The 12,350-nt window shown below is 41.0% G+C and overlaps 3 protein-coding genes across 3 annotated transcripts; 2 read left to right on the top strand and 1 right to left on the bottom strand.

Moving 5' to 3' along the window:
* Positions 1 to 387: 387 nt before the first annotated feature.
* On the top strand, positions 388 to 2,128 carry LOC141811916 (uncharacterized). Its single transcript, XM_074699993.1, has one exon. The coding sequence runs from the start codon at positions 409 to 411 to the stop codon at positions 1,909 to 1,911; it is 1,503 nt and encodes a 500-aa protein (XP_074556094.1). The 5' UTR covers positions 388 to 408; the 3' UTR covers positions 1,912 to 2,128.
* Positions 2,129 to 2,389: 261 nt separating this feature from the next.
* Positions 2,390 to 7,007, bottom strand: LOC141811832 (uncharacterized). The gene is made up of 3 exons (XM_074699890.1): positions 6,835 to 7,007; positions 6,625 to 6,730; positions 2,390 to 2,694 (listed from the first exon to the last, which is right to left on the bottom strand). The coding sequence occupies exons 1-3, from the start codon at positions 6,965 to 6,967 to the stop codon at positions 2,616 to 2,618; spliced, it is 318 nt and encodes a 105-aa protein (XP_074555991.1). The 5' UTR covers positions 6,968 to 7,007; the 3' UTR covers positions 2,390 to 2,615.
* Positions 7,008 to 7,154: 147 nt separating this feature from the next.
* On the top strand, positions 7,155 to 10,980 carry LOC141848253 (ras-related protein Rab2BV-like). Its single transcript, XM_074736307.1, has 3 exons — positions 7,155 to 7,229; positions 7,320 to 7,530; positions 10,461 to 10,980. Exons 2-3 carry the CDS (start codon positions 7,366 to 7,368, stop codon positions 10,941 to 10,943), a joined length of 648 nt encoding a protein of 215 aa, XP_074592408.1. The 5' UTR covers positions 7,155 to 7,229; positions 7,320 to 7,365; the 3' UTR covers positions 10,944 to 10,980.
* Positions 10,981 to 12,350: the final 1,370 nt, after the last annotated feature.

Genomic DNA, 12,350 nt, shown 5'->3' with positions numbered 1-12,350 from the left:
GCAGTTCAGGATCCTTTTATGCATTTGGAGCTAGTTTTCATGGTTAATGAATCAAATTATTTTGTGCATCAGGATTCAATATTTAGATCAAATTGTCAAGTTCCCACCTAATAATCCACTTTAATTTACTAAATCAAAAAAAAAATTAAAATATCTTCTTCTTCTTCACTATATTTTCTATTTTTAGTCTTGTTTAAATGCTTGTTTTGTTAACGTAATCTACGATGGATTTCAACCAGATTCTGCCTAAATTCCAGTAAGATCACATGGACTGAAGCTGGCAATGAAGTCAAACGATTGCACGCCCCTCCACGTTTCAAACTTCACACCCAACAAAAACCACGAATCTTGTGTTTGGAATCCATTTCCATCTCCTCTGTTCTTCCTTCCTTGTGTTTGGAATCCGTGATGAAGAGAGAGCATTGTGGCGGCAAATCCATCGGTTTCCGCCAGCTCTGTCGCTTCCTCCTCGCCGTCTCCATCCCTTCCTCCTTCTTCATCTTCTGGCCTCGCCCCGCCTCTGCTCCCTGCTACATCGATGCCGCCGCCGCCACCGCCACCGCCGCTAAGCAGAATAGGTCCTTGGACATCCTCGCCTTTTCCTCCGCCCTCAACCAGCTTTCTTTCTCCGCCCGCCCGCCGCCGCGGCTCCTCAAGATCGCCCTCTTCGTCAAGCGCTGGCCGCAGCGCAACCGCGCCGGCGGCCTCGAGCGCCACGCCCTCACGCTCCACCTCGCCCTCGCGCGCCGCGGCCACGAGGTGCACGTCTTCACCACCAGATCCAACGCCACCCTGGGCGACTCCGCCGCCGCCGCCTCCCCCCTGATCTTCCACCCCACCGACCCCTCCCCCGCCGGCTTCCTCAACCAGGCCCTGGCGTGGGAGCAGTTCCGCATCCACAACGCCACCGGGCGGCCCTTCGAAGTGATCCACTCGGAGAGCGTCGGCGTCCTCAACGGCCGCGCCCGCGGCCTCAGCAACCTCGCCGCGTCCTGGCACGGCATCGCCTACGAGACCATCCACTCCGACATCGTTCAGGACATGCTCCGCGGCGGCGACGAGCCGCGGAGCCCGATCGTGGCGGAGCGGCTCGCCAAGGTGATCGAGGAAGTCAAGTTCTTCCCCCGCTACGCCCACCACGTGGCCACCAGCGACCACGTCGGGGACGTCCTCAAGCGGGTCTACATGATCCCGGAGGAGCGCGTCCACATCATCGTCAACGGCGTCGACGAGAGCGTCTTCGGGCCCGATCCGAAATCGGGAGCAGAATTCAAGGCCAAGGTCGGCGTGCCGAGCGGCGCGAAGCTGGTGATAGGAATCGCGGGGAGGTTGGTGAAGGACAAAGGCCACCCGCTGATGTTCGCAGCGCTGAAGAAGGCCTTCGAGGAGGGAGAGACGTTCCGAAAGGGGGACGTCTTCGTTCTGGTGGCCGGAGACGGGCCGTGGGGCGACAGGTACAGAGAGCTGGGCCGGAGCGTCGTCGTCGTGGGGCCGCTGGAGCAATCCGAGCTCGCCAAATTCTACAACTCGCTCGACGTTTACATGAACCCGACGCTGAGAGCGCAGGGGCTGGATCACACCTTCATAGAGGCGATGATGTCGGGGGTGGCCGCCGCCGGCACGAGGTTCGCGAGCATCACGGGGTCGCTGATAGTGGGGCCGGAGGTAGGGTACACGTTCTTGCCGACGGTGGAGTCGCTGACGGCGTGCCTGTACAGGATCGCCGGCGACGGGAAGGAGGTGCTGGCGAGGAAAGGTGAGGCGGCCAGGAACAGAGCGTTGAGGCTGCACACGGCCACTAAGATGTCCCTCGCTTACGAGAGGCTGTTCTTGTGCATCGCCAAGAGGTCGCCGGCGGTGAAGGTCGACGACGACGACGACTACTGCAGATATCCACTTCCGTGGGATTGACGTGGAGTGCTGCCGCAGAAAAATTAGCCAATTAATATTATTTTTTTAATCATAATTTGACAAAACTGACCATGTGACTCGCACCAAAGACTTCATTGGTCATGGCTGTTAGGACTGGGGATTAATTCTCTTGCATTAATATTTAAATGCTCAAAATTATTGCAGATGTTCAAATAAATGTGTTTAAATATATTTATTTGCCTAATTAATGTTTAAAGGGCGTTTCAAGGGCTAGCTTGTTAAAAGACAATGTGTATTAAATCTAGATTGGTGAAATAAATTCGTGCATTGTCCTTTTACAAAACATCATCCATCTTGAAATTGAAACATTTGAGATGACAATTTTAAAAATTACAGAATATTATGAAATAAATCACTGAAACCTAAACTTATAGAAAAAAATTAAAAATAAATAGAAACGCATTTCCGTGAAAAGGAGAAATCAAGGTAAATATAATGTTGAAGGATAGCTGAGCACTAAAGCATCACGAAAAAATGTATGTGAGGTCGATAAGTGGATATGTAATTTCCAGTCTCACCAAGTCTACATCTATTTGAAATATTTCAATCAATACAGCACAAACAAACAATTGTTTTGAAGCACTTACAATGCGTTTCCATAAATGATCTATATTTCCGTCTGTGAAGAGAAACAGTCATTATTTCCAGAGTCATCATCTCCGGTTTGTTGATTCATGGGCACCTCAAGTATGGAGATAGTTCGCAGCCATCATCAGTTCCAAAGTCATCTCAGGTTCAATGTGAAACTCGGTTTCCTTTCCACTGTCACGTACAGCATCCAAATCATCATATAGTTCTTATAACTTTTTTTTTTTTGTAGTTCTCTATTTTTTGATCAAAAACTTGAGCAAGTAGTGAAAGGATAGGTGCACATGAATTTGGGTTTTAACTCACTGATCATCCAATTCTACCATTTTGAGCATGAAAATGAAACAAGTCATAAATTATTTCAAAATTCCTGTATGCAACTGCTTTTAGTCAGAGTGGGATAGCTGGAACTATCAATTCAGATCAGCTGGAAATGCTAGATTTGCTAAGCAACATCGATACATTAAATTTATCAGTTTCCATCAATTGCTTAGTAGAAGCATTGGAGAGATGATTAACACTTAAGGATTGTAATGTCGATGATAAAAGGTTATGAGTTGCCAACGCGTCGACTTGACATTAGAGATTGCAGAAAAAACATCCACGAAAGAAAGTGATTATGATGATAGGGTCGTATCGTTTGAGAAAAGATTCCCAATGGTCCCATCGTCCTCAGGATGACTATATAAAGGAGATAACAAAACAAAATAGGCTATTGGTTAAGGATTAGGAAGAAATTGAGGTTTCCTATTCAGGCTGCAATAATTGTCAAGACACAACAACAAGAAGAAAAGCTGTGAGTCCCAGCTATTTGGGTTCAGCTAAACTACTGCCAGTATGTGAAAGCTAAACAAAAATCACACTAGAAGATAAAGGAAGTCACTCCCTTGAACAGAGTAAAGAAGTTCACATATAACATGCCTACATATGTTTGTTAAAGTTGCATGATATAGCATATACGGCTGCAAGCAGCAGCATTCTAAAGAATCAAATGATTTCTGAATTTCCTATGTGGGAAGGGAGGGAGGGGCATGCGACTGATGAAAATGCTGGTGGAACTCACCATTTGTTCTGTTTCCTTGGGGGGAACAAGAGGGTGGGAAAGAAACAACTGGAAAAACATTTTCCCAGTTGAGCAAAATTGCTTCTAGCCAAATGAAGGAGAAAACTACATAAGCAAGGTAGCAATTTCCTTCTCCATCTATATTTCTTTCCCTTTTCACATCTTTCCATGACATTTACCTCTCTCATAGGAAATACTATACGATAGATTAGTTGAAGACAATTATGATCTTTCTTCTGCAAATAGAGCTTCATCTATTAGTTGTAGTATAGAACACTAGCGTAGATAAGTTCAAACTGACAAGTCTATCATCCATAGGTGCTCAATTTTAAATGCTTCTATAGATGGGCATCATTGGCTACTTATTGTTCCAAAAAAAGAAGGAAAAAGGAGAATAAAGAATACAAATTTGAACAAGTTCAAACCAAAAACTATATTTATGTCCTTTACAGGACATAGTTGGCATAAAAAAATGAATTAGAAGAAATTTCCAATAGAATTTGATCAGGAGCTTAAATGAAAGAAAGCAAGTTGGGTGGAATCAGAAGATTAGTTGTGGCCCAAAATGGTCAACTTTTCCCCTTAGCTACGTAAGGTATAAAATGCAATAAACAGATGGCAAAATTCGCCATCTATTTCTTTTGTTTGAGAAGGATTAAACTGAGTTAAATGAAATTGCTAAATGTTATCAACAAATATAAATCTCATTAGAAACAAACTAACGGGATTTTAAGTGTAATATAAAACCCCAATTTATTAAATGCTGTTTGTCAATGGGAATTAGCAATTTGGTATATAATACCAAATATTGTACACAAAGGTAAACTATCATGACGCTTTCTACTATTAGTACTTAGGAGTTAAAACTTGCAATTATTATTGTTTCCATAAAAAAGTGTATCATATAAGCTCATCACAACAAAAATTCACATTGCATGATTTTGTATTTCAACAATTATGGAAAACGTTATAATAGTTTCACAGTAAAATTTAATTCAACAAGAATCTATGTTTTTTCTCAAAGCTTGACTAAATACTTTTACTGTAAAATGATGGAAGGCACTGAAATTCCAATAATAAGGAATTGCAAAGAGATACAACAATTCAATATGTTAGAGGTATTAGATTAATAAATTTATCATTCTAGTGGATTCAGTCCCACATTAATACTATTAGGTATGAGTTAATAGACATCCACATGTTATCTCTTAGTATGATGCAATACAATATTTATGATCCCCAAATTTCACATGGTATCAATGTGGGTAAAAATACCCACTATTCTTACCCAAGGTAAATAACAAATGGCATCAACAGATTAAGCTACACCGAGATAGGAAACACCCAACCTAGTCAACCAGGAGACACCATCATGCTGGCACCAAGCCCAACATCAGGTGGCTCTCCCTCCACGTGGTGGGAATCTCATGGAAGAGGGTGTGCCTCTCCGAGCCTATAAACAGAGCATCAAAGCACTGCTTCAAGAAAATGAAAAAATCACACCAATTGAAACCACCAACCATCAGTCAGTTCTTCAACTCAGACCAGCTATGCCTACGCTTCGCACGGCTAGATTTCTTTGCCATGGACCAATGACCAACTCACTTAATCCAACTCGACCAAACTCCTTCTGGAGGACCCTAGCTCAGTCAGACCACCTCAGAATGGGCAAGTGTGGACCTCCACTATACAGCTCAACCAGCTTGTGATATAATTTAACAGAACTCCAACACATTCTCTAACCAGAATGTAGGCTTGCATTGACCGCATGCTGACAGCAACTCTATTTGTTGACCACAGTAATATCAAACCCCCTTTTCTAAGGATAGCTTTCCCAAATGAGGTGTTCTCTTGAAGAGGAAGTCGTCGACCTCACCCTCATCTCTCTAGACTGTTCGACTGACCCCTCTTTATTGCATGCCCACCATCATTTAGGTGAGTGCAGCCTCCACCCACAACCCAACCGCCTAAGGCGCATGCCTACTAGAACATGGAAGTTCCTGCAAGCATTATGTTGTTTATACTGCAACCACCAACTATCCATTCTGCTCACAGCAAACCCACACAGAACAAATCCTTGTCCAGTACTACCAGACTTGGATCTCCCAAGACTAGTAAGCAAATTACCTCTTCTTCATACACTCATCAGTGGCTTCATTTTCTAGCATATCAGGATCATTCTTCCAGGATTATGGCTGAGGAGGAGGAAGAAACCAGACCCAACAGAAGCAATGTTGGAACCAGGTGAAAGAGAGCATTTCCACTATGGGCCTCTGATCTCAACCTGACCACCAGCCTCTACATGCTGCAAGGACTGCAAGGGACATGAACACCACCATTACTAGACTCTACACTCAACCTGACCTTCTGTCTCCACTTGCTGCAAGGACTTCACAAGGATCCAAGCACTACCACTACCATCCTCTCTCATGATTCAACAGTCTGCTGATGATTGCACCTTATGGATGTGAGCATTGCTAGCAATACGCTCTACTTGTGATCTGATAGTCTACCATTGAACACGCCTTATGCAGACATAAATATTGCAACTACCTGCCTCTGTTTGTAGCTTGACCATCTGTGTACCATCTCTGGAACTACTAATTATAGGATGAAGGGATCCTTAGTCGCGTGCTTTGTTAACTCTTTATGTTTTGTTTCTCCTATGTGTGTGCATCATGTTTCCATGTTCATGGCTAGTTCATATTTTTCTCATGATAATTTCTGTCATTTACGTTAGAAGGGCATTGATAGTATCTGTAGTCCAACTTGAGGAGTGTTGGAAATATTAGATAATAGGATTAACATATGCCGTTATCACATAGGATGATGCAATACAAATATTTTTTTATCCAAAATTTTCTACAACATGAACAAGTTTCACAAGTAGCAAACAAACAATTGGTCTAATTATGCATCCAACCGATTACTAGGGTTTGTAAACACATGCTAGCAGATTATTTTTCACAACCCCGAGGGTAAGGCAAATCATAATCACGCAATAGAACAAATAAATCAAGGTAAACGTAAGGGAAAAGAACCTCAGAAAATCAAGATTCCAGTAGAAGTATTGGCAGATTTTCTCGAGGATAGGTGTGCTAATCTCTGGAAAGGTCACAACTCCCAGTTGCGTCTCCGCGAAGCCACCTGCGCCACCGGAAAATTTTCAGATTTACTCCACAAAAGACTGAGAAACAAGAAACGTACAAAGATTCGACGTTTAGGAAGGAGGAGCGAAGAAGGAGAGAGACCGGGGGAGGTAAGCATGTTGCTGATCGTCTGGGAGACCATGGCGGCCTTCTTGTCGATGACGAACTCGAATCCCTCGGCGCTTATCAGCTTCACCATCTCTCCATTCCTCGCCTTCTCCTCCTCCCCCTCCATCGCCCTCGATCGCCGCCGACGCTGTGATCCGTCTCGCTTCCGAAGCGACGCCATCAATTTATACGGATCGGGTCTAATTTGATTCGGGTCCGATAAGCCGGTCCTAGCCCGATAAGCTGAGACAGGTAAAGGTCCAAATAGAAAGGCTATTTCAAGGTTCGTATGAAATGTTCCCGTTTCTCGGTCGGCCGTTCATGGCTTCCCTCTCGCCTCCCGAAATCGCCGGGATCGCGGCCCTTCCTTCCACCGGATCTGGCGTCAGGTGGGTATATTTCGTTCTCTTCTATTCAAATATCGATCTCCTTTTTCTCGTTCGATCATGCTCTGATGGTTGCGGTTCATTTTGCAACAGTTTGAGATGGATTGAGTTCGGGTAATAGAGAGGAGGGGGAGGAGAAATGGCGCATCGAGTGGACAATGAGTACGATTACCTGTTTAAGATTGTTCTGATCGGGGATTCTGGCGTGGGGAAATCCAACATCCTCTCCAGGTTCACGCGCAACGAGTTCTGCTTGGAATCCAAGTCCACCATCGGCGTCGAGTTCGCCACCAAGACTCTTCAGGTACTCGACGAATTGCTTGCGTTCCTTTTTCTGCTCGGAATCCTGTGCGTGATAGAGAGCTGCATGCGTGCTTTCTGTCCAAGATTGAGAATAAGCCTAAACGCTGTGGGATTACGACTTATAGCCACGTTGTGCTTACTGAATTATTCACAAGAGCAATTGTTCATCCTAATGCTCGAGAAGTAAGCTGCTTGCGCGCCTATTATTTTGTTCCGTCTAGGGGGTGGAGCGGAAGAGTGAATGAGTTACTCGAGATAACTGGTTCAGAGTTTCAACTTTCAAAACCTTAATCTTTCATGGAGGTTGTGGAAAACCAAGGATAGTTCAATTCAATCCAATTGTCAAGGCTTGTAAGTGATAATCTTTTGATACTTATCCAAGAGTATCTCGCTTAGGCCCAATATTCTACCAGGAAAGGAAACCACCGAGGAAACAAGAGGATATAGAAAAATAATAATGATGAAAAAGTGATAGGAAATATTTCTCTTGCTTTGATTTTCTTTGAGGGAAGGAAACAATTAGAGTTTTGCTTGTGACTGTTTCCTTGGAAAGAAGATAAGAGAGAGGGAAAGAAATTTCAGAAATTAATTTGTTAAGAAACATATATATCAAAAATATATTTGAAATATATATATATATATATATATAGATTTTTTAAAATCAAATTTGAGCTTTATTACACATGAATAGTAGTGTCTTTTCTGCATAAATCCAGTGAAAACAGATTCAGAATTGGGAAAATATTTTCTCATTTTTTCGCTTTTCTCCCTCCATCTTCACAAAAAGAAATGGAGTGAAAGTGCAACTGGAGAAATCCTTTTACCACCTTATTTTCTTTTGTATTTCCCTCATGGGAAATATGGTCACATGAGACTAAGTGAAGAGATGAGTTTGTACTCTTTCTTGCTCCTCAATCACAATAGAGATGGAGTCACTCTGCTTTCATGTAGAAGACTAAGGGAATGCCTAATCTAATTTAAAATTCCTCGTGGAGGTGGCCCCTTGATATTTAAGCATTCCCAAGAAGATCCCACTTAAATCATGTAGTACTAAAAGGAATAGATGTCTCTTATTACGCCCTTAAAATCCCCTAGTCCAAGATCATCGTAATTAAGATATCGACTCTAATTGCACATAAAAGCCCAATGCAAATATAATTCAATCTAAATTGCCAAGATACTTAGGTTGGTGTTTGTAAAATGAACCAAGTTGATCATATTAGTTAACCAAGAACAAAGAATAATTTGATTCATTTGCAAAATAGAACACATCAGCTGAACTAGATTTTTTACTAGTCAAATGGAAAAACAATGACCGAAGTGGATGATTGATTAAACCCTAATCTAGTTTTCAAAATATCGTCTTAGGTGTTGGGGTCTCTTGATTCTTAAGCATGTCCGTGAAGATGTAACTTATCATGTGTGATAAAAGTGAATTTGTGCCTCTTACTATCTAATACTTTCTCATTCTCAATATTATTAGAGTTGATAGACTAAATTTGTTCCATATAGATGTCTCACAATATTTAAGTATGCACTCCAAAATCTCACTTAATTGAGACTAAGAGAGTGTCTCTTACTCTACCAGTCTCAACATTGTCAAAAGTGAGAGACTAATTTTGCTACCACATGACAATCTAAGCAGACACTCAATTCAATCTAGATGTAAAGGTAATTAATTGAAGATCTCATTGTACGTAAGCATGTCTTAAAGGATTTTACTAACATTAGTGGATCCAAGGGACCCCACCATAGTTAAATTTTCAAGTGATACTTAGACTTTTTATCTAACTCATTCATACTCATTTTGGATACATTTTGGATACTGACACTTAGACACTAACACCCAAGTGAAGATTAAATATTTCTATTAATCACATGTGAAAAACAAATTTAGAAATAGTTCGGCCACATATTGGATATGCACATGTATCGAATACTCAACTGAAGTTGAGTAACATAGGATTTCTTTAACTTTTGACTTTACTAAATATATATAGTATATCATTGTTGTCTTAATTAATATATAATGATAATTGAGCAAAAATCAAAAGGACACCCCCATTTTATCTAAATCTTAAAAAAGGGCACCTTTTTATTTTTTATAAAAGGGGTGCCCCTTTTCTAAACAACCAAAATACTCCTAGTCTATAATAAAATTATAAGTGAATAGTTTAAAGTTGTTCATTTTTTCTAGATTGTAGGCAAAAATATTCTAACTCTATTTGTAGTTTTGAACTAGCATTCTTGAGATGTCTGACCCATTAACGAAGCTATAAAGCATGTAGCATAATTAACAGATAACTGTATTCACATTTAGCGAGCACAAACAAACATAGTGCATTTCAATGAAATAATATGTCCATGTAGATTTAGCTACCCTTGGGATATCTTTATCCACGATGTAAAAAATTGAACAAAATTAGTGAAATTGCTTGGTTTCTATTCTTATTGATATTTTAATTATAAAATTTGGTGTGATAATACTTGTGTGTAAATATGAATGCTTTGGATTTTTTTTTTCTTCCTACAATGTAGAAAAATTGAACAGTTTAAGGAAACTTTTCTGACACAGTTATCATCGTATTGATGTGATTTCTATAACTGGCTATAGATTCGTGGTATGATTTATGCTAACCTAACTTGAACCAGTCATGTAAATGGTTCATCAATATATGCTTTAACATGACAATTGGCAATAGTTCAAATCCAAAAGGGTTCCTTGTGTGCCTGTGCTGATGGTTGTATTATAGCCAAAATTATTGCCATCAACCTTTTCTGTTATTCTCATTCCTTAGGCAGCATCAAGCTCCTCATTTCAGATGGTATCCTTATGTAGAATTTAATCAGTATCAAATAGCAATTGCATAGTGATTCATGCCTTCCTAGTTTTCCATTTTTATATTGTTAATAAGTTAATTTCATAAACAGCTAGAGGGGAAGACAATCAAGGCTCAGATATGGGACACGGCTGGGCAGGAAAGGTACCGAGCCATCACCAGCGCTTACTACAGGGGTGCAGTTGGAGCACTCCTGGTCTATGACATAACAAAGAAGCAAACTTTTGAAAATGTTCAAAGGTGGCTACGTGAGCTGAGGGACCATGCTGACTCCAACATTGTGATCTTGATGGTTGGGAACAAGGCAGACTTGAGGCATCTTAGAGCAGTCACAGAAGAGGAAGCCCAGATGTTAGCTGAGAAGGAAGAGCTTTCTTTTCTGGAGACATCAGCTTTGGAGGCACTTAACATAGATAAGGCATTTCAGACTATTTTAAAAAATATTTACCAGATAATCAGCCGAAAGGCACTTGCTGCTGCAGAGGCAGCAGGAACAGTTCCCAGCCAAGGCATGACCATCAATGTATCGGATCCCAATGGAGGCGTCACAAAGAAAGGTTGCTGTTCAAATTAGCTAATTTGCCTTTTGTGTGGGTGGTTTGCCCAGAAACCTGGATCCGCCCAAGGTGCTAACACAATTATTCAATAATTGTTCATTTATAGTTTATTCAGATCTGCATTGAAAAGTCTGTCTTGTTTCTTTTGTTCTGGAGGCTATGAGATGCAGATTTCCTTTTCCATATACTTGGTTCTCACTAAAAAGTGCGCGTGCGCCGCATAAGCTCATTTGGATATAGACTGTAAATTTTAAGTTTTTGTATTACTAATACCAGAACACTGTCAGATATTTGTTCATCTCTCAAATGTTTGTGGCAAAAACTTGCAAAGCAAATAGTATTCTTATCCATTCATGAGGTACTTTAAATATGATTAATCATGCACACACATGAAGGCCACAAACCACATGACTAAGCTTCCAACAAATTTGATTTCATACAAGCCTATCAAGTATTATTATAGGATGTTTTTTTGCTACCATCTTTTGTACAGTTTGTGCTGCCTCTGTGTACCTTTTTATTTAGCAACTCTTATTATCTTGAAGTGTGGATGGAGGAGGGAAAGGAATCGAAGGTGGAATAAATTCCTCAGGGAAGAGAAAGGAGAACGGAAAAAGGAGGAAAAAAATACAATCGGCACCTTTGATGGCCGCAACTCATGACCAGACTGCGAGGTTACAGTGGCCTAGCCACAATTTGTGTTTAGGCCAGAGCTCGTAGCCACAATTCGCAGTCAAGCCTTGAGCTATTTGTGGCCTGGCCGCGGGCTTGCAAGCTTGTGACCATGATTCACAACCATGCTGTGAATAACTCGCAACTATTTGTTGTTTGACCATGAGTTTGTGGCCGCAAATTGGTCTACTGTGGAAATGAGATTTCAAAAGATATGGATTTAAAAGCAGAACAAAAGATGGGTAAACTCAATCATCTTCCCAAAAGAAATGCAGTAATATTGAGAGAAAATTATTTACCTTGTAAATTAAATATATGATGAGGTTGTTTGATACTGTGATCAATATACGACTCTTTGAGAATGTATAATTTTAGGTATTGTGACAATTTATTTAATCGATACAAATTGTGATTTGGATCTCGCAAATTAGTATCCAATAATGATGTTATAGCTTCAATCCTATTGGTTTTTAACAAATTACTATTCAACTATTTGCGGCCTGGCTATGAAATCACGACCACTGCGATTCACGTCCAGACGCATAAGAGCTCATAACCATGATACGGTTACAAGCTCGCAGCCAAGCCAATGCAGCCAAGCCAATGGAGTGGCTCACGGCTGTGAGTTTGCATGTTGTTGGTTTAAGAGTTTGTGTTCTAAAGTGTTTCACATGAATTGCTAATTTCCTTGCCATTGTATTCAAGAGTAATTTCCAGTCACCTTTATCTCACTTATTTTCTAGTGCATTGGA

Source organism: Curcuma longa, chromosome 17 (genome assembly GCF_044706935.1).
Source record: "Curcuma longa cultivar G26 ecotype Majalengka, Jawa Barat chromosome 17, ITB_CL_G26_1.1, whole genome shotgun sequence".
In the NCBI taxonomy this organism is placed as follows: Eukaryota; Viridiplantae; Streptophyta; class Magnoliopsida; order Zingiberales; family Zingiberaceae; genus Curcuma; species Curcuma longa.
The sequence above is the reverse complement of the archived record's forward strand: the minus strand, read 5'-3'. Positions and strand labels throughout refer to the sequence as shown.